We start from the raw sequence: 18052 nt of genomic DNA, 5'->3' as shown, positions 1-18052 counted from the left end.
GGACGTTCATGTTAGACTCAAAAAGTGAGACAAAGGAAGTATTTTTTGCATTTTATTCTGCACTATAGGCTTTTTTATTTTATTTATTTTATTTTTTTTTAGTTTGTTTGTTTTTGCATTGTTTTTTTACGACAGTGGCTATTAGGTATGTAACAATGTAATGGACAACAATAGTCTGAGAAAGCAAAGTTCTCGTAAACACGCCTAACACTTGGACAAAAATAGATGTGACAGCAACATCACAGCTTCCGACTTAACAGAAAGACTAGTCAAAACTGCACAGGATGGGCTAGCCACATAGATTTGGTAAATTTCTCATTCTAAGCGTAATCAGCGTCAGAACATGAACTAATATTAGTAGTAAATCAGAATTTGAAATAAATACAAAGTTACTAAATACAACAAATAGAAAAAAATATAAGAAAAAATAAAAAGTTTGACACAACATAAAGTGCATTTTTTTCCTCACATCACACATAAACCACCACTGTTTAATGTCTAAACATCTAAACGTCATATAAATCTGATTCAAAGATGTTCATCATTAATCAATCAGAACTATAATGTGTGGGTTAGAAAGATCCACAGGCAGAAGATAGACTGCTCATTAAATGTTCACTAGTTTTTTTGTGTACCTCAGGTCCTCTGGTGTCAAGTTAGTTCATCCACAAGGTGGCAGTCTAAACCAGGTCTTGGACCTGGAGTCCAGAATCTATCAAGATCACTTGAACACACAACAATAAACATCACCTTAACACTAAAATCCTCTTGACAGATCTACTCCTGTGTACAACCTACTACGGTTTCACTGACGAGGATGCTCAGTTTTATGGAACTGGGCACTTTTGGATTGCATATTGTTACACATTTAAGTACAAAAACCAACAAAAACATCACATTATCCCTAAATGAAAACACTGGCACTTTCCTTCACACCTATTACACTATAAACTGTACTTCTGCATAAATAACAAAGAGCGAGTGAAACCGCAAAATCTCCTCTAAGTTGTACTTTCATTACGCTTCTGTCTCCACTTTATCTCCATACCACACTTATATATTCACTTAATAGGTTAAAATATGTAATTGCACATTTCACTATGACTAGCAGAGACAGCTATTTAAACCAAATGCTTGACTTATTGCAACCCTTTCCCCTTATTTTTTCTCATCTAGAGCACAATGTAAATGTAATATTGAGGACACACACAGAGAAAAACTCACATCATTAACACATTGCATAGCGTCCCAGTGCAAGATCACCTCACCAGTGTCTCAAAATCCAGCCCTTAAACACATCTGGAACAAACAAGCTGATCCCCATTCCAGTATCTTGGTCCAGAGTTCAGGATTGTTTGACCCCCCAGTGCACGACATATGAAAAACCTTTCTGTGTCTGATCCCTTTTAGTAACTAAAGACTAAAGAAAATACAGTTCGTGTCATACTGAACTAAATGATATAGCCGATGTAATGTAATGCCCATTTAAATGAGGCATGTGTGCCAAAATTATGTTCACATGCTCACTGCTTATGTCTGCTTAACATGTCAAGTTATGTTTGAAACAGTCCAGGGCAGAAATACAAAACGTAGAAACCAGCATACAGTTAGCTCCATAAGCTTTTGGGACATTTTCAAACACAAGTGAAGTGAATGATTGCAGATTTCTTTTCTAGGAACCCTTTTGTGAAGGTTGTCAAAGCCTACAAATATGAAATACAGAAGGATCAGAATAATCAATAAAGAAAAATAAGGAGAGAAAGAGAAACAGCTTCTGATCTGAAGCACACCGCATCATCCGTCAAACATGGTGGAGGCAGTGTTATGGCATGGACATGTTTAGCTGTCAGTGGAACTGAGGCACTAGTGTTTATTGATGATGTGACCGTTGAAAGAAGCAGCAGGATGCATTTAGTGAAGTGTACAGGAACATGCTTTCGGCTCGGTTTCAGACAAACACTGCAAAACTGATCAGACAGCTCTTCACGGTGCAGCTGGATAATGACCTAAAGCAAACTGCAAAATAAACCCAAGAGTTTCTAAAAGCAAAGAAATAGGAGATGTTTAAAAACTGTTTAAATATTAAAAGAAAAGCATAAATGAAAGGCAAAATTAATTTAAAATAAATAAATAAATAACATGAAATGTAAACCCAAGTGTAAAAAATAAATTGATCAAAATTCACAAATAGAAACAAACAGCAACCGAGTAAACAAGCAGTAAGAAATTTTTCACAGGAGACTTGACAAAAACTATGTAACGCCTCAAATTTGACTAAAAGCAAACACAATTTGTTGGGTCTCTAAAAGTTATTTAAAATTATCAGCTGTTTGGAAGGACCTTACACAGATTGTTCCAGAGCCTGAGATCCATAACAGAAAGTAATCTTCAACATATTGTGGAGCTGACTCACAATAAAAATGCTATTACATAAGAGCATTTAAAAAATCAATTCTGTCTTTCACAGTTTTTTCTTTCTGCTACGAGTTAAGTCTTTGAAACGACATAAAAAATATTTAGTCACATGTCAAATCGACACACACGGCAAACACGTGAACATAATTTTGGCACTACTGGACCCCCATACAAGGATAACAGACTCCGACCTGTCTGCGCATGTGGCTGTGTTCAGTTGAAAAGTTGTTCACAGTGTTCTCTACCTTAAGGTCTGCTGTATAATTTTAATTTTTTTTAAATATTCTTTCATTTCCCATGTACAGTGTTAGACATGCATTCAGACATATGCATTTGTTTGTACTATATACAACATAATGTGATGAACATACAGTACATACACAGGTCTACATTAGGACACCATGTGCACATGTTTTCCAGCAGGAGTCAGCTGATGCAACTTTGTTCTGTCATCTTTTTTGGTCTTTTTTTCAGCATGTCTCTCCATTTACATTTCGTGTAAATTCATGATATGTTAGCTTGATGCTACAGTTAAAAAGGCATTGCATGGGACAATCACACTCCCTCTGAAGCTCTTATCACGAGTGATGCTTAGAGCTGCGAATGTTTCCTTTATCAGATTGGATAGTGCTGGCTGCTGTCTGAGCCCCCTGGCGGAGACTGCCAGACGAAGCTTCTCCTTTTCCTGCAGCGCTTCCCCGCTTCTCCTCGCCAGACTTGGATATGTCTTTTACCTTGCCTCCCTCTTGTGATCCCCCCTTCATAGGCCCGAGGACTGTTTTGGCCACGCTTGTGAGCTGGGTAACGAAGCTGGTTTTATCCCCTGGAGACATGGGCCGTGACTTGCTCGAGGCGGGTGAGGCTGCATTCGAGGGAGGCGACATGGGGTTCTCCTCCAGGACCTCCAGGTGTTGCCTCTCCTCCTTGACTCCTCTGTTTGTTGGCTTCTCCTCTTTGCATCTGGCTGCAGCGTGGGCTTGACCCTGGTTTGGAATTACAGGTGTAGGTCCTTTGAGCTTGGTGGTATCACTAGCTTTATAGCTTGCTCCTTTCTCTATCGTGTCTGTACCTTTACGCTGCTTGAGCTGCTCTGTAGGTGCTTTCTGAAAGGTCCCTTTGTGTGCAGCTAAAGGGCCTTTTGCCTTCTCCTCAGTCTTCTCCTGAGCTTTTGTTGCAGGTCCACTATCTGTTTGTGCACTTTGCTGCTTGGAGTCTTGCTTTAGCAGGCCCTTTGATGTGCCTGAAGGAGACATTTTTTCGCTGGGTTTACTCTTAAAAGTTGCTGCCTCAGAACCGGAAAGGCTTGAACTTGGAGCTTTGATGCCAGAACCAGGCTTAACTTCTGAAGATGAAGCACTGGACTTGATTTCAACTGCAGCTCCACATCCATGACTCTTTGCAACCTCAGCAGGAAGTAACGTTTTACATGTGTCAACGACGCTCATCTTAGACTCTGCTTTAGAAGCTGCACTCTCAGTTTGTGACCCAGCAAGCTCAGACTCTGTGATTTGGACTTCTTTCTCTCTTGCTGTTAAGAGTGTGTCACGGCTGAGTGGCGATTCCTGCCTTCCCAGACGTCTCACAGGCTTTAGGCCTCCAACCTCCCCTCCCATAGGAGGAGAGGGGGAGGATGATGATGAAGGAGATGGGGGAGCGGGTCCGTTCTCTCCTTCCATCTCTAGCAGACTTTGTAGACTGTGCTCACAGTGGAAGGACTCTCTCCTGTAGTCCCCGTGTGTCACCTCCAGGCTATGCTTGCGTAATGACACCCCCCCTGTCAGAGGAGAGGGCGATGATGATGATGAAGAAGGCAAAATCTGTGCTCCTAGCTTCTCTGCAGACTGCACCCGCTGCAGCAAAGGGGACCTGGGTGGCTCCGCACTCTTGGGACGTGGGCGGGCAACAGGAGGTGAGGAGTGCAGCTTGGCAGGAAACATCTGCGTGGTATTGGAGCTCCCTACCGTGTGCCCAGTGAGAGGTGGAGGAGAGGAGGTGGTCGGGGACGGGGTGTGAGCCAGGGGAGACAATGGGATGTTGCCAGCAGATTTGCAGCGAGCCGAGCGGTACTGCCGGTGAAGTTTGGGAGACAGCCCATGTAGGGAGCTGGGTCTCATGTGGTGAGTGGTTGCAGGTGAGTTAGGGGTGCTGGAGGCCGGGGAGCTGCTCTGGGATGATGTACCTGAGGAAAAAGAAGAATATTGGAATATTTTTTTCCCAACACAATAAAATGAATATGTGTGTGTTTCTACTCATGTGTCTTGAGTTGTAGGCTAAATTATATAAAGTATAAGTGTGATGAAACACATGAAACATACTTGCAATGTTAAACGCAGCTCTTTCACCTTATTTTTTTCTCAAAACAAAGTTTCTTTTGAACATTATATATGCTTCTCTTAGGCAATATTACTAGAAAACACTCCATACATTTTAATTTCTATACCCAGTTTTATCTATTCATTAAGCCAGATGATATAAATCGTTTAGTTAAAGTACAGGCATGTCTTAAAGACCTGCACAACCTCTAATTTCCTGCTTCTAAATTCAAATAAAATGACATTATTGTACTCAGCCCTAATCTTAGAAACATTATGTCTTACCAGATGCTTTTATGGCATTACCCTGCCCTCCAGTAACACTGTGATTATATATCACAGTGAATATTGGAGTCATTTTTGACCAGATATGTCCTTCAGTGCGTATTTTAAGCCTTTAGTCATTTGTGCGGTATTTCTAAAATTAGAAACATCCTGTTTCAGAATGATGCTTAAAGGCTAGTTAATGAATTCATTACTTCTAACTTGACCACTGTAATTCATTATTATTAGGAAACTGCTTTAGTGAACTAGCACAAAAAATGAATTAAACTAAATATAGTGTTAGTAACAAAAAACACTCAAAGTATTTCCTTCCCCAATAACTAATAGAGAAATGATTAATGTTTAGTCTTCCCCACTGGACTCCACAGGAAAGACATTACACGCATCTTCCTCCATCGCATTACTCCCCAATTGTTTTTTGCTTTTAAACGAGATTATAACAGGCACACGTGCTGGTCGCCTTAAATACTAACCCAGGTGCGGGGATTCAAGAGCGCCACGATAACTCTGAGTGGGCGAGCGGGCAGAGAGGCTGTGGGTGGGGGAGCCCGGGAGACTGTCTCCAGACGACAGGGAGCGATTTAAAGACGAGAGGCTCCGGCTGGTGTGGAGCAGGTTGGACTGCTTGGTAATTTTCCTGAACAGGGAGCTGCGCTTCTTACTGAAAGATGAACAAAAAGCCGAATGACTAGAGTGAAATCATCTAAATGACAGAGGGATACGTTTTCTTGGAATACTGCAGTGACGCACTCTTGTCCGTCCTTGGCTCCGGTCCTCTTGATGCGTCGTGCCATCTTGCATTTATAGCTGGACTTGCGGGCAGGACCCACTTTGATGGAGGTGTTTTCAAAAGGAGTTGTTGTAATAGTCACCTTGTTCCCACTCTGCAGTTAATGCACAATTATATGATTTATATTAGTACATAAATATATAGATAGATGTTTTTTAAATTGTTTTTATTTTAGATGGATAGATCTCTCCTACCTTCAGGATCAGCTCCACTACCTCTGTATGGACCAAACCGTGGACTGACTCTCCATTTACATGAGTGATGAGGTCACCAGCACTAAGTCCAGCCTCCTGAGCCGGACCTCCATCTTCCACATGCTGTGATTGGAACAAAAAAACATCACAGATTTGACTACTAAGTATATTAGCCCAGTTACCTTCAGATACTGTATGGTACTCTGCATGGGCTGTTCTGCAGAATCACATTAAAGGCGCTATGCGAATAAATAGTAATAATCACATTTGTTTCTGCATTGCTTTAAAGGGAGAAATCAAGATTTCTGCATCCTGTTTGCTTTGCTCTCTCACCCAGACCATGTGATGCACGCTGTAAACATCGCTGTCTCCCATGTAGACTCTGATAGCTCGGAGGGTGAAGCCGTACTTCTTCCCAGAGCGGTGGATGGTAATGGGAGAATGCAGGATGTTGACCATCGGGGAGTAGCCTCGGCTGGGGGATGAGTCACGAGAGGAAGGGTTGGACGAGAGGGAGCGGGGCGACATGGGGCTCGCCAGAGGGGATGCACCGTGTTGTTCCACTGAGGAGAGAAAGCACAAAAGATTCATTTCTAAACACTATTTTTTTAAAATGTCTTTGTTAATGCAGTAAAAGAAATGCCTTTACCTGCTGGAATGATGACAGACAGAGCAGTGGCAGAGGCAGATTTGATAACTTTAGTTCCTGGTCTTGAGCTGCGTTTTTCTCCTTCCGAGAGCTGCTGGTGGCGAACTCTTCGCAGCACCAGGTCTGTGGTGGCCCCACAAGTCCCCTGTGGGTCTGGGAGCCCCAGAATGGTAGCACTGCTTGGCAGGGGCAGTGATGCATCAGCAGGTCTCAACAGTTTGTCTGTAATAAGGCAGAGACATGAAAGGTGATAGGAAATATATGTTTTCATGTTTTGGGGTGACAAATGAAATTGTTCAAGTCATGAGATGGTTCCTCATTTTTCTTACCGGCAGCTGCAAAGCCATTACTTTCTTTAAGGAATGCCCTCAGGTCGCCTTGAGAAGAGATGGTACTCATGGCTCCTTCCAGAGACGTTCCCCTGGCCTTCACTGGAGGTTGTCTGCCCGGGACAGGCAGCTCAGAGTCCAACTCCAGAGGGGAGGCCAATCGGTAAGAATCCATAAGAGCAGAGAAGCGCCTCCGTGCCCCAGACGGAGGGCTGGAATCACTCTCAGTGAAGGAGGACTCTGAGCAGGATAAACGCTTCCTGAAAACCAAAGACAATTATATTCTGAAATAAACTTTCAATGCCAATGAACCCAGGTAGAAGATCAAAAACAAACGGAAACACAGATAGCACTTTTTTTATTAACTGTGCTTTTACTCACATCTCCGGTGAGCCAGTCCTCCAGCTCTTATCTCGAAGGGTGACACTTCCCAGGCTTTCTCTCTTGGCTAAGCGATCCTCCCTGGGGACCTTGTGCTCCCGTAGAGTCACGCCATGGGGTTTATGCTCCAGCTGAGACAGATGCTCCATACTGCTGTATACCTTCACATCGGTGCAGCATAACAGTAAATATTTGGGTTCTTTTGATTGATTTGAATGTAGACTGATGAATAAACGCTGACAGAAAAATAAAAGTTTAGGTCCTGACCTTACTGAAGCGAGGGGAACACGACGAGAAGCGATGAATCTCCACGGGCTCGTCGTCATTGGTATCGTCTTCATCGTATGAATGCACGTGGTGATAGCGCTCTGAACGAGCTGGGGGTGAGAAGTAATGTACATTCAGTCAGCCACTGCTGACTGAATGTGCTTTATGCTAACATTTACATGGGAGAGTTAAAGACCTTGACCTGTTTCCAAGAATAAGAAATTCCTAAGGTTTAAAGGATCTGTGCTGGAATTCATTCTCTTCAATACCATTCCTTCATTCCCAAAGGGGAACTTACTGTCGAAATAACTGGTGTCTTCCTCTGACTCTAGATGAGGGATGAACTCTGCCTTCTGTCTCAGCAGGCTGTTCCAGTCCACCTCAGTGAAGAATGAGTGCTGCTTCACTTCAAAAGCACCACCTTCGGGGCAGAGCAAAGGAAAGGAGGTGGATGTAAAAAGAGAGAATGAGGGAGCGCGATGACAGACAGGTAGTAATAGCAGCCCTCAAGCATGTGGAGGCATTTCTACCCTGAATGAAGCTGACTTATTTGGGTAAACTGAACCCGTAAGCCAGCGCGCACGATGACAGTTATTGTTCTAGGTCAGCGAGCCCCAGTCAGGGTTAGGTGTACCCAAGAGGGATGTGCAGTGGTGGAAGAAGTATTCATATGCATTTCTTAGATGAAAGTACTAATACAGCACAGTAAAAAAACCCACAAAAAAACAACTGAACTACAAATAAAAGTCCTGGATAGAGACAAAAGCATATACAGTGTCTTGTTTCACTGCTGAGAAAACAGACCAGTACAGTAAGGTTTATTAGATGGTATCTGGTGACTGAGGAAGCCATGTGGTTACACTGAACTCATTGTCAACTTCAAGAAACTAATTTGAGATGATTTGAAGTTTGTGACATGGTCTGTTATCCTGCTCGAAGCAGCCATCAGAAGATGACTGGTGAAGGGTAGACTGTGGTTATAAAGGGATGGACATGGTCAGCAGCAATAGGTAGGCTGAGGATTTTAAACAATGCTCAATTAGCACTGTTTTAAAATAGTGTCTCTAGTGGGCCAAGAAACACCATAACCAGCCTGAATTGTTGGTAAAAGGCAGGATGGGTACATGCTTTCATGCTGTTTATGCCAAATTCTGATCCCACCATCTCATTGTGCAGTAGAAATCGAGACTCATTACATCAGGCAACGTTTTTTCAAATCTTCTATTGTCCGGTTTCCTGTTCCAGTCATCAGTTTCCTGTTATTAAGCTGACATGAGTGACACCCGGTGTGGTCTTGGCTGCTGGTGGTTCGACATGTTGTCCATTCAGATATGCTTTTCTGTATATCTTGATTGTAAAAATTTGAGTTACCTTTTCCTTCCTATCAGCTCAAAACAGTCTGGCCATTCTCCTCTGACATCAGCAAGACATTTTCACCCAGAGAACTGCTGCTCATTGGATATTTTCTCTTTTTAGAGCATTTGCTGTAAACCATAGAGATGTTCAGTTTGCTCAGTTTGAACTTAAGCAGGTTACCTTAACCATGTCTATATGCCTAAATGCACTAAGTTGCTGCCATGTGATTGGCTGATTAGATGTTTTAAGTGGGAGTTGAACAGGTGTACCAAATGAAGTGGCTGGTGAGCCTACATCATTTCCACATGTAAGCATTACACCATACACTGGACTAAAGAGTGAATGAAAACTAGCAGAGAGGTCTGAGCGGAAAAATCAATTATTACCACAGCTGAGAGTAAACAAATATGGTTAGAATAGTGCAAAAATATTGGAACCATAAAATATCTGTGATGCATAAATCTGCGTCAAGTCTGATTCAAATTTAAATGAATGCACATAGAAAATAACTTCAGGTGGTGAGGAATCACTACACGATTTCATCTGAATCCTGGAGAAGCCAGAAGCTCTGCTGTAGGAGACTGACCTGTGCCCAATCGAACCAGCGGATTTGTCTGCAGAAGAGAGGAGATCAGGTGCTGGGCATCAACAGGAAGAGCCTCATCTCCTTCTGGCCACACTATGTCATCTACCAGAAACAAGCCGACAGAGAGAGAGAGAGATTATGGTGGATGGTACATGACTAACAGTTTGTTTTACTTATCAGCTGCGCTCGGTGTCCAATGATGCTATTTCTACTGAGATACTTTGATCTCTCACCTGTAATGACCTGTCCAAACAGCTCCTCTGGAGTGTCTCCAAAAAAAGGCACGCAGCCCACCAGGAACTCATACAGGATGATGCCCATCGCCCACCAGTCCACTGGCTTTCCATAACCCTGACGAAGAATAACCTCTGGGGCGATATACTCTGGAGTTCCGCACACCTTAAAGTAAAGCAGCAATCGGTCGTTTCTTAAATTTTATGACCTCCGATTTTTGTGAATTACTTGGGACCCACTCATCCTTACAGGCGTGTGCATTTTTGCTGCTAATAACATTTCTTTCACATCTAACTGAATCGTGTATTCATTATTTACAACCGTACAGTCGCTCCTACAGTCGTCACAGAGCGGGAAACACACAGCATGTGGGGAGCATGCATATTTATGCTTAGCCAAGCCATCACCTCAAAGATGCCAAGACAAGATGAAAGCCCCGGTGGGTGTTTTTTCATGTGCAGATGGGCATGCACTGAATCCTAACACATATGTGGTCGACGTGATGAATGCACGTGAAATAATGAGGCTTAAATTCAAAGCGAGTGCTGAATAAAAGCCCTGGAAATATAAGCCTTTCCTGAAAGAGAAATTATTATAACCAAGGAAAGGCTGGTCTACTGTTGTGCCAACTGTGCCATATTTGTCAGATACACCTGCCACACAATGGAAATGTAGCATTCAAAGGAAATTTGATGGTGAAACTTTGCTTGGATCATACTGTAGTCTACACTTTAATGCTGATAAAATAAAACACACACACACACACACACAGTTGTCCTGATGTGTACAGTACAATTAATTTAAATTGACTCACATTCGCTCGATACTTAGTTTTAATATAGCAGAGAGTTTTATTAATTTGTAAAATTCAGATGTTTTGTCAGGCTTTATTTAAACAAATTAAGATCTGAGTAAATGGCTGTGTATCTGACTTCGCTTTGGTCATACCTGTTTATCCAAAAATTCTCGAGTATCCTTCTCTATGTGTCCTTCATACAAGTTGGTGGTCAGGCTCATCAGACCCATCTTCGACAGGCCAAAGTCAGTCAGTTTGATGTGGCCCATTGAGGTAATTAGGAGGCTGAGAACAGAAAGACAAAAGTTACATTTGAGCAGTCTAAACCTTATTTATACATCTTAGCAAATAATTGGCGCTTGCTCTCTTTGCCCCTGTGTGACAGAAACTAGCTCCATCTTACTTGTCAGGTTTGAGGTCACGGTGCACAATGCCATAGTTGTGTAAGTACTCCAGCGCTAGGACTGTCTCTGCAAAGTACATGCGTGCCATTTCCACGGGCAGAGCCCCGATGTTCTTTAGCAGGGTGGCACAGTCCCCACCTGCCAACACAATTCAATATTTGATTAGTGTCCCGGGTACTCACCAGTTACAATGATTGGCTCCTGGTGGCTTTTGTGCTAGACTCCTATTTAGGCTGACAAGCACACATAGTAATGCTATATAGTTATTTAAAACTATGCTTCTTATTGTGATTGTTTGTATTGACAACATACAGGCACACAGGGAACCTACACTGGACCTCTGACCTCTTCTTCAAGGTCAAATAAGGTCAAACTTTCATAAGTTTGCTGCTGCCTTTGTATTGTATTGGGAACATTTAGGAAATGTTACAAAATATCATGTCACCTTTGACCTCTGACCTCACCGACCTACATTTCACATCTTCCTTTCTTTCAAGTTGACCCCAAAATGTGCTACATCTTTCTAAGAGCGTCTTGTTAAAGCCTTTTATCACTAATATTTAGTAATAATAATGACATTAGTTAAACAGAAGCATCAAACGAGTCTCCAATAGAGGATTATAAATAAATGAAATCCTTACTTCTTCAAAAAGCTCTCAGTGTCTATAACCCAATGAGACCTCTCAGGTCAGCAGGTGCTGATCCTTCACTTGTTCCCAGAATCAGATCTAAATCTGCTGAGAGCGCTTCAGTTACTCTGGTCCTATTATTTGGAACAAGCTGCCTGCTGACCTCAGATCAATTACTACTGTGTCTCAAAAACAGACTCAAAACCATTTCCACAGGCCTGCACATGATAACTGTGCCACTTTGGGAAGCACACTGAGTTTACATTTAAGGAAATGTGTCATGATATTCAGTTCAGTCAATATACGGTGGGATTTAGGTTATGGTGTATACAAACAGGAACATTTAGCTCACTAACCAGTTAACAGCTTAGAACAGCGGTCCCCAACCCCCGGGCCTCGGACCGGTACTGGTCCGTGAGTCGTTTGGTACCGGGCCGCGAGAGTTGAGGCTCAGGTGTGAAATGTATAGTTTTTATCGGTTTTCAGCGTTATTTTGTTATCATTTACTCGGTTTTCCTGGGTCTTTCCACGTGTGTTATGAATAAATTTTCTTTTTTTCGGTACCAGTACTAGTTTTATTTTGTTGTATTTATCCGCGACACCTTAAAGGCCGGTCCGTGAAAATATTGTCGGGCATAAACCGGTCCGTGGCACAAAAAAGGTTGGGGACCGCTGGCTTAGAAAACATATGTGCTCCATAGCTGGATTAATGCTGATTAAGCATCCACAGTATTGTTCTTCTACTTTTCATCTTCCGTACGTTTTTTGTACGCTATCTTTTGGTCTACAGCCATCATTTTACCCTCAAAACGTAGCCATTGTTGCCCTCTTTCATTCAATGTTATTATTATTGTAATAGATGGTATGGTTCTTTCATAAATGTCACCAATGCACAGCCTCCTACATCAAACTCTTCCATAGAAGAGTAGAGTTGGCTCCCAAAATTTGTCTAAAAGTCAGAAGTACAGGCTGTCTTTACACTGTCACCACGTCCATATAATAAACTCCACAGGCATGAAAACTGAGAATTGTGTAGACTCGACATTGCTGCCGCTCACGGTGAAGGAATTCTGTCAATACAACTTGTAGTTTTGTCTTTGGAAGCATTTGTTTGAGAGTCACTTTTCTGTTCTGGTGCCACTGGCTGGAGTCACTATAGCAGCCAGGCTCACACCTGCATCCTTAAATGAGCTCTGTCTGTCACTCTGCCAAGATTAATCTTAAAAACTTCTGTTTTAACTGCTGCTGTGTCAACAGCGTTTGCTCTACAGCTATCATTTTACCCTCAAAATGTAGCCATTGTTGTTCTCTTTCCAACAGCGTGTCTTCTGAAGCTCAGAGATGTAAACTTTTTAAACTGTGTGGATCCAAATAGAGGGATCGCATTTCAGTCATTCAGTGATTAAAAGAATATGAACTTTTAATATTACTTCAGATGCTTTCTGACTCTAAATTTTCTTTTGTAATTACTTAGCTTTTTCTAATTTATATTTTAAACATGTTCAGCTACTTTTCAACTTCTTATTCTGTGTGAACGTCAGTTTTCAACCGTTCTACACTTTTGTTTTCACGTGACAAATTCTGCATTTTTCATCTCATTCAACATTTTTAACTTAACATTCAGCAATTATTTCATTTCAGCTCAAAACATTCAGCTAGCAGCATTCACACAGCAGTTTCTTCAGAAAATGCATTTTCTAGTTTTAAATACTATAATGTAAAATGTTGCTAAAATATTAGCTAGACAGACTGTAAACTTGTCTGAGTAAAACGACTGTCACTGATTGGGTTACTTTTTGTTTTGCACATGTAGACCTGTCCTCACCTTCTACGTACTCCATGACCATGCAGAGGTGCCGACGTGTTTCAAAGGAGCAGAACATGGAGACGACAAAGGGATTCTCTGCAAAGGTGAGAATGTCTCTTTCTACGAAGGCCTGCTGGATTTGGTTCCTCAGTATCAGGTTCTGCTTGTTAATCTTCTTCATGGCAAATCGCTGCCGTGTCTCCAGATGCCGCACCAGGTAAACAGCGCTGGTTCACATGCAGACACAGCCAGAGAGGCATGCAGTTTGACCATTTTATTTTCACTGGCTCTGTGTGCTTGTAAAGGGAAAAAAAGCACATATGTGAGGGAGAAAAGCTCTGCTCACCCATATGCTCCGTTACTTATCAGCTTGATGGTCTGGAAGTCTGCTTCTCCTGGTGGTTTCATTGCTCTCATCTTACCCTGTGGATCAAAGATCACAATGCAAAGATTAAATATCATCCAGTGGGAGGATAGAAAGCACGTTCTATATCATTTTTGTCACCTGTTAAATTAGTCTTTGCATTTATATTGTCTGCACAGATAAGCAGAACCTGCTCCAGGCATTTCCTATGTCCTCCTTCCTGTTTTTTATTATAGTTTTTTGTCTGCTTATCCTAATTTGGAGGCCATGTGATTCAAGGAAGGGGTGGATCTGGGTTCAACAGCCTCAGTGCAAATGAGCTAATTGAATGGACACAAGCCTGTTTGCCAAGTCATCAGCAGATGAAAACATTTTCAACAACCTTTCAGCCACGTTCAGCCAGCAGAAACGACCAGACTGGGGAACATTTTGGATCTCACCTCTGTGGAGTCATCTGTTTCAGGTGTCACTGGTCCCTCGCTGTCATAACTTTCCAAGTAAACCATATCTGATGACAAACACATGTTTGATCAAAAAAATCTGGTAGTCATTTTATTTTCTAATAAGGAGACTGTTTTGCTTTCCTTTATTTATGTCATATAAAAGGGCTCTTATTGAGCTTATAATAAACATGCCAGTAGTTATGCAAGCTCAGATTACACACTGGTATATGTGAGACTCCAGAAGTGCCACACATCTGTTATTTAAACCTTCTGTTTATGAGAAAGAGCCAATACCAAGAAAGCTGGCTTAATGCAGTGGTTCCCAAACTGTGGGACAGGCCTCACTGGAGACAAGCTAAAATGTCTTGTATCAGGCACCATATGATATGAGTGGCTACAGCAAGGCCCAGCATGATATAAATAAGAATAATTTGGAATTGTGATAAAACTAAGGATAAAACTATAAATTCATAAATGTCCATAATAGGTCCTGTTTAAACCTGTTAATTGTTTAAAGTTCCTCTACCCACCTTCAATCGGGTCTCGAGTAAGCCCCAGCTGGCCAATGATGTAACGAGGGATATCTGTTTTCATCAGATGACCCTCTTTGGCGTGGTCCTCAGCTGCCTCCAGCAGATGGTAAAACTCCTCGGGGTTAAACTCCTGCAGAGAACAACAATAAAACCTGAGTAGCTGATGTCATCAGGTATAAAGTTTTGGAGCTCATCCAATAATTATTCAATCAGCTACATTAAATTAGAGTGATTTGTGGTGATTTAATTTTCCTTTGAGTTATCCTGGCATTTGGTTGTGAATTTAATAAAATATCCAAGTCATTTCATGAATGACTGCCTCTGGATCAGCCCAGGATTTGTTTTTGTAGTCTGTGCTGCTACTGAGGAACTGATGGTGGTGGTCAGAACGGGGCAGGGAAAAGAAGCATCAGCTCGTCTTCCTTGCAAAAGTTAATACCACGTGTCACATTTGAGAATCTGCTGTGCATAAACAGAGAAGATCAATATGATGCCAATTCACAACAAACAGTAGTTTCAAAGTGCTTTAGGTTGTGTAGTGGCCATTAGGTGTGACTTGTAGGTGGTGGGGGTAGGGGAGGGGGTGTGAAGGAAAAGAAAAGCAGGGGCGCCTCCAGAATTTTTTATTATAGAGGGCGCCATATGGGGGCCGGTAAAAATATTTTTGTGGCACACTAAAAACAGAAGTTCCACTTTTATTAAGCTGTTGTCAAATATAGGTTACTTGAAAAATCTGGCAAATAAGAGTGAAAGAAAAAAATTCGAAGCCTAGTTAATTTCATGGCATTGAAGCCGATGTCACTGAAAATAGGTTCATATGAAAACCAGATAAGATTTTGAAATTCACATTAATCTGTTTTAATTAATTCATTGACTGGAAGTTCTAATCATCGCTTTAATGATTCTCAGCTGAGAATCTTTAAAGAAAAGACAAAAAAGAAGAGCTGACAAACAAGAAATGCGGCAAAACTATGGGAGAAAAAAGAGAAAGAAAAAGTTCATGACAAGCTGTAGTGGCATAGAAATGCATTGTGAGTAAAAAAGAGGGAGTTTAGTGCTCTGTAGCGTAAGCCTGTAGCAAAACCACTAATATCACCTAATCTTGCTTTAACTACAAGTCTTATCAAAAAGTTATGAGTCTTAAAAGCAGAGAGGATGTGTTTGTCTCCTGAACTTAAACTGGGAGCTGGTTCCTGAGGAGAGGTGCCTTACAGCGGAAGAATCTGCCTCCCATTCCACAAAGCACACACGCTCTAAAATATGATCACTCGGGACTTTGCATGTGAAGAGAAGGATTTTAAATTCGGCTTATTTTTACAGTTATGATTTCAGATAAACTAGTTTGACGTAAAGAATAATTTAATTTTCAATTAGGCGTGCTCGCCAGGAGAGACTGGAACAAGCCCAATGAATCAATTCTCCACGTCACCGTCTGAGCTGTCTCTCACAATCAAGAACCACGTCAGCTTGGCATGACTCATGCAGGGATGCACAACTGATATCCTGTTACGAAACACCAAGTCACAGCAGGCTCCATAGACAAAAACCATATCACACACACACACACACACACACACACACACAGACATCCTTCAACTTTAAACGACAACGTGGTCACGGTATGTTTGAGGCAGGCTGGAAGGCAGCCGAGCAGCAGGGGGCTACTGCCTGGTATTAGCCGTACTCTGGGAAGGCAAATTTAATCTAAATGCAAATGTCTCCGCCATCCAGACAGACTGGACCAAGTCTTAGACTGGTTTGCTTGTTTTCATTTCACATTCCTGCTGTGTATAAAATCAGACTGTTAAAATGCTCATAAGGGGCTACAAATATGTTTTTGCGCTGATGATTGCTTTTTAAAAATAAAGCAATTTGCCTCGAGTCACAGGAGCTGTGAGAAGTTCTGTGATGAATCATGGGGCTGGAGGAGGATTGTGATCATCGCAGCAGTCGATGGGTGGGTAAATACTGATAAGTGTGAGTGTGATCCTACCAGACACTCCAAAAGCCTTGCAGGTCTGGCGATGATGATCAGAAGCTTTTTCACCAACTCCGTGACAAAGATTACCTCGGAGCTCTCCGAGCGCTCAAATGCCTGACGTACAGACACACAGAGAGGCAGAAAGACAGATATGCATCAGCATTTTTAACATTTGCAAAAAGTGACATCTGACAACAATAAAACATGCACACAAGACAGAGAAAATCTGTCAGTCAAAAGACAGACGGAGGCACGAAGGTACATAATCAAAAAGCTGATCCAATCAAACCTAATCCAGGCAACCCAGGGTAATCACAGCAATCTAATCAAGCTGTAAAGATGGGCTCTATGAAATTCGCAGATACCTGTTATCTTCTCTGGCAAATCACATGCAAAATTAGCCTCCAATTTGGCTCTCGCCAAAGGCTTTGTGTGTTTGAATCTAATTAAAAAGACCTGAGGTGAATCACTTAATCACAAATCTTGCAAAGCTTCGCATATCCCCATCACCTGTACCTGATCTGCTCATGATCTGTTTTATTGATGTTTACTCACAAAGCGTATCTACAAATTAATCTTTATGCAGTTCATCTGCTTCACCTTTCTCTCCTGCTCACTATTTGAATACTTTTGTTGAAAAAAAGGCATTCTATGGAAAAAGAAACTGTTTAATACAAATATAAATGAAAAAAGTCTAATTTTTATATTTTTATTTAATTTCATAGAAATGGCTGTTTTCAGGCTTGCATTCTTTCTAATGAACAGCAGGGGGCAACTAATCTGGCTGCAGAAAGGAAGTCCACTAGCATAGAAATATACGAGGAAAGGAACTTGCAGCTCATTTGATTTAATGACCTCAGTAAACATCATCCTGTAGAGTTCGTGGTTTTGGTCCCTAGTTTCGAGTCATATTAAGCACAGCATGTAGTTTCTTTTGTAAATTTGAGACCTCTTTAATGTCTAGAAGAACAATAAAGCAGGCTTTGCTTTAGTGCAGATGTACCTTATGTCTTATGTCCCATATCAGAGCGCATTCTCTTGATTTACAGTCATATATGACCTGCACACTTTCCATATGGCAACAGTGAAACTGCTCTGCTTGAGGATTTAAAATACAGACTGTTCAAACACTTGGGTGACATCACAGTGCCTCTTTTATGAGGAGTCTCCACTATGTTCAGCACTCAGTCTGTTACTTGGTGTGGCATGTTATTTGGTACATCACACTGGGTTTGGCAACCATTTTAGCTGGAAACAGCTGCCTGTTGTGGCTAAGAATCAGGTTGATGAAGGCCAA

General features: G+C 41.7%; 1 protein-coding gene across 2 annotated transcripts in view; it reads right to left on the bottom strand.

Moving 5' to 3' along the window:
- Positions 1-20: 20 nt before the first annotated feature.
- The window catches only part of LOC147332019 (microtubule-associated serine/threonine-protein kinase 1-like), a 52086-nt gene continuing 34054 nt past the window's right edge, over positions 21-18052 (bottom strand). For both annotated transcript variants that reach the window (XM_086288404.1, XM_086288405.1), the window contains exons 9-27: positions 16768-16869; positions 14772-14904; positions 14239-14306; positions 13781-13857; positions 13453-13661; positions 10998-11136; positions 10747-10879; positions 9798-9963; positions 9565-9666; positions 7921-8043; positions 7623-7732; positions 7356-7516; positions 6975-7234; positions 6646-6867; positions 6330-6559; positions 5997-6119; positions 5763-5896; positions 5486-5673; positions 21-4594 (exon numbers count right to left, since the gene is read on the bottom strand). In XM_086288404.1, the coding sequence (XP_086144530.1) occupies positions 2994-4594; positions 5486-5673; positions 5763-5896; positions 5997-6119; positions 6330-6559; positions 6646-6867; positions 6975-7234; positions 7356-7516; positions 7623-7732; positions 7921-8043; positions 9565-9666; positions 9798-9963; positions 10747-10879; positions 10998-11136; positions 13453-13661; positions 13781-13857; positions 14239-14306; positions 14772-14904; positions 16768-16869 (4281 nt within the window). In that variant the 3' untranslated portion in view covers positions 21-2993. The remainder of the gene's footprint in view (positions 4595-5485; positions 5674-5762; positions 5897-5996; positions 6120-6329; positions 6560-6645; positions 6868-6974; positions 7235-7355; positions 7517-7622; positions 7733-7920; positions 8044-9564; positions 9667-9797; positions 9964-10746; positions 10880-10997; positions 11137-13452; positions 13662-13780; positions 13858-14238; positions 14307-14771; positions 14905-16767; positions 16870-18052) is intronic.

Source organism: Aulonocara sp. 'chitande type north' Nkhata Bay, linkage group LG4 (assembly GCF_057382095.1).
Source record: "Aulonocara sp. 'chitande type north' Nkhata Bay isolate Kocher_YH1m ecotype deep benthic linkage group LG4, A_spYH_male_GT1.1, whole genome shotgun sequence".
NCBI classification, from domain to species: Eukaryota; Metazoa; Chordata; class Actinopteri; order Cichliformes; family Cichlidae; genus Aulonocara; species Aulonocara sp. 'chitande type north' Nkhata Bay.
Note: the sequence above shows the minus strand (reverse complement) of the source record. Positions and strands in the feature narration are given on the sequence as shown.